Raw genomic sequence first — 1,472 nt, forward strand, 5'->3', positions numbered from 1 at the left:
TGATAAGAACAACTAATGATAACAACAAGCTATGATAACAACAAGCTGTGATAACAACAAGCTATGATAACAACAACTATGATAACAACAGCTGTGATAACAACAACTCACCAATTTGGGTGGAACAAACGGAACTGACGTGAAGGTGTGGGCGCGTGTGTGAATTTGGAACCTGATGCCAACGATATACATATATATATATATATATATATATTCTGCTTCCGAGGTTGGGGAAGGACGAGAGGCAGAAGTGGAGCAATGACGAAGAAGTGACGGCGCGTGGGCGAACTTCGACCATTCAAGGCCCCTGGCTTTCTCTCGAGTCGCCGTGTTGCTGCGTGCTGTGCGGTTGTTGGCGGTGGCAGGGTCCCTCGCGAGCACGCGCGTGCTGCTGCCGCCACCACTTTTCCTCTTCGTGTCTCCATGGTCTCTTGTATCCTCCCAGAAGGTGTGCGTATTCTCGGCGGGGGAGTTGCCTGGCCACCACGCACGTCTCTGGTACTTAGCGGCGCAAGGGGGCAAAAGGAAAACCCCGTTTCTCCTCAACCTGATTTTGGTTTAAGGCTTTGGGCCTTTTCCTCCGAGGGCAGGCGCGAATAAATGGGCCAATGCCGGTGGAGAGGGGAAGAGGCCCACTGGGACGGGAGTATTTGCAATCGGGCGCAATTAATTTGAAAGGATTTTTTAATTTTTGGCTGCGTAACAGGCAAATGTGCACACGTGGCCGGGGAGAGAGATGTGCGGAGGGTGTTTTGCAGCGGGGCGTAGATGTTTTTTTTTTTTTCATTTTGCTTGGCGTTTTATTATCAATTATTATTACTTCACAAGACACAGGTCAGTTCTTTGGGCTTCGCAATCGTAACCGCACTTGGCGCCTCTGTTTGAGAGCCAAATGAACGCTTCGCACGGCCACGCGCACCATGGAATGCACGGCAGTGACGGCGCCGTGCACGGGGGCCACCATCACCACGGCGGGTGCAGCGGCGAGAAGGGGCCGTACTCGGTGGGACTGCACGTGGCGGGCTTTTTTATTCTTTTGGTTGCGTCGCTTCTGGGGACGCTGATCCCACTTGCCGGGAAGTACGTGCCGTGCCTGCAGATGAACCCGTTTTTGTTTGTCGTTGGGAAGTGCGCGGCAACTGGTGTGGTGCTGGCGGTTTCCCTACTCACCATGGTTCTTCACAGCATACACAGCTTTTCGGAGGGGTGTGTGGCCTTCTTTTTTCTGTCTAGTAGTGGTGTACTGTGCGTGTTGGCTGTGGCTTTTTGTTGATTGGTTCTTTAACCTCATTCTTTTTTTTTTCTGTCTTGTTGGTGAACAAGATTTGTGTTTATTCTGCTGCTGCTGCTCAAACCGCAGCAATAAATATACTTTTTTCAGGTCACATGCGTCAGTCAAGCCTGCCCACGCCGTTTCTTCCATCGCTGCTGCTGCTGCTATTGGCGGCGGCGATGTGTTGCGCCGGTGGGTG

At 51.7% G+C, this 1,472-nt stretch overlaps 1 protein-coding gene across 1 annotated transcript, besides 2 other annotated features; it reads left to right on the forward strand.

Moving 5' to 3' along the window:
- The first annotated feature begins 4 nt into the window (after positions 1-4).
- Positions 5-107: a microsatellite.
- Positions 108-184: 77 nt separating this feature from the next.
- Positions 185-214: a microsatellite.
- Positions 215-892: 678 nt separating this feature from the next.
- On the forward strand, positions 893-1,273 carry TraAM80_09635 (putative cation transporter; the record flags this gene model as incomplete). Its single annotated transcript, XM_029386305.1, has 1 exon — positions 893-1,273. One exon carries the CDS (start codon positions 893-895, stop codon positions 1,271-1,273), a length of 381 nt encoding a protein of 126 aa, XP_029233841.1.
- Between the last annotated feature and the right edge of the window lie 199 nt (positions 1,274-1,472).

Source organism: Trypanosoma rangeli (assembly GCF_003719475.1).
Source record: "Trypanosoma rangeli strain AM80 chromosome Unknown Tra_15.4_contig_00636, whole genome shotgun sequence".
NCBI lineage: Eukaryota > Euglenozoa > Kinetoplastea > Trypanosomatida > Trypanosomatidae > Trypanosoma > Trypanosoma rangeli.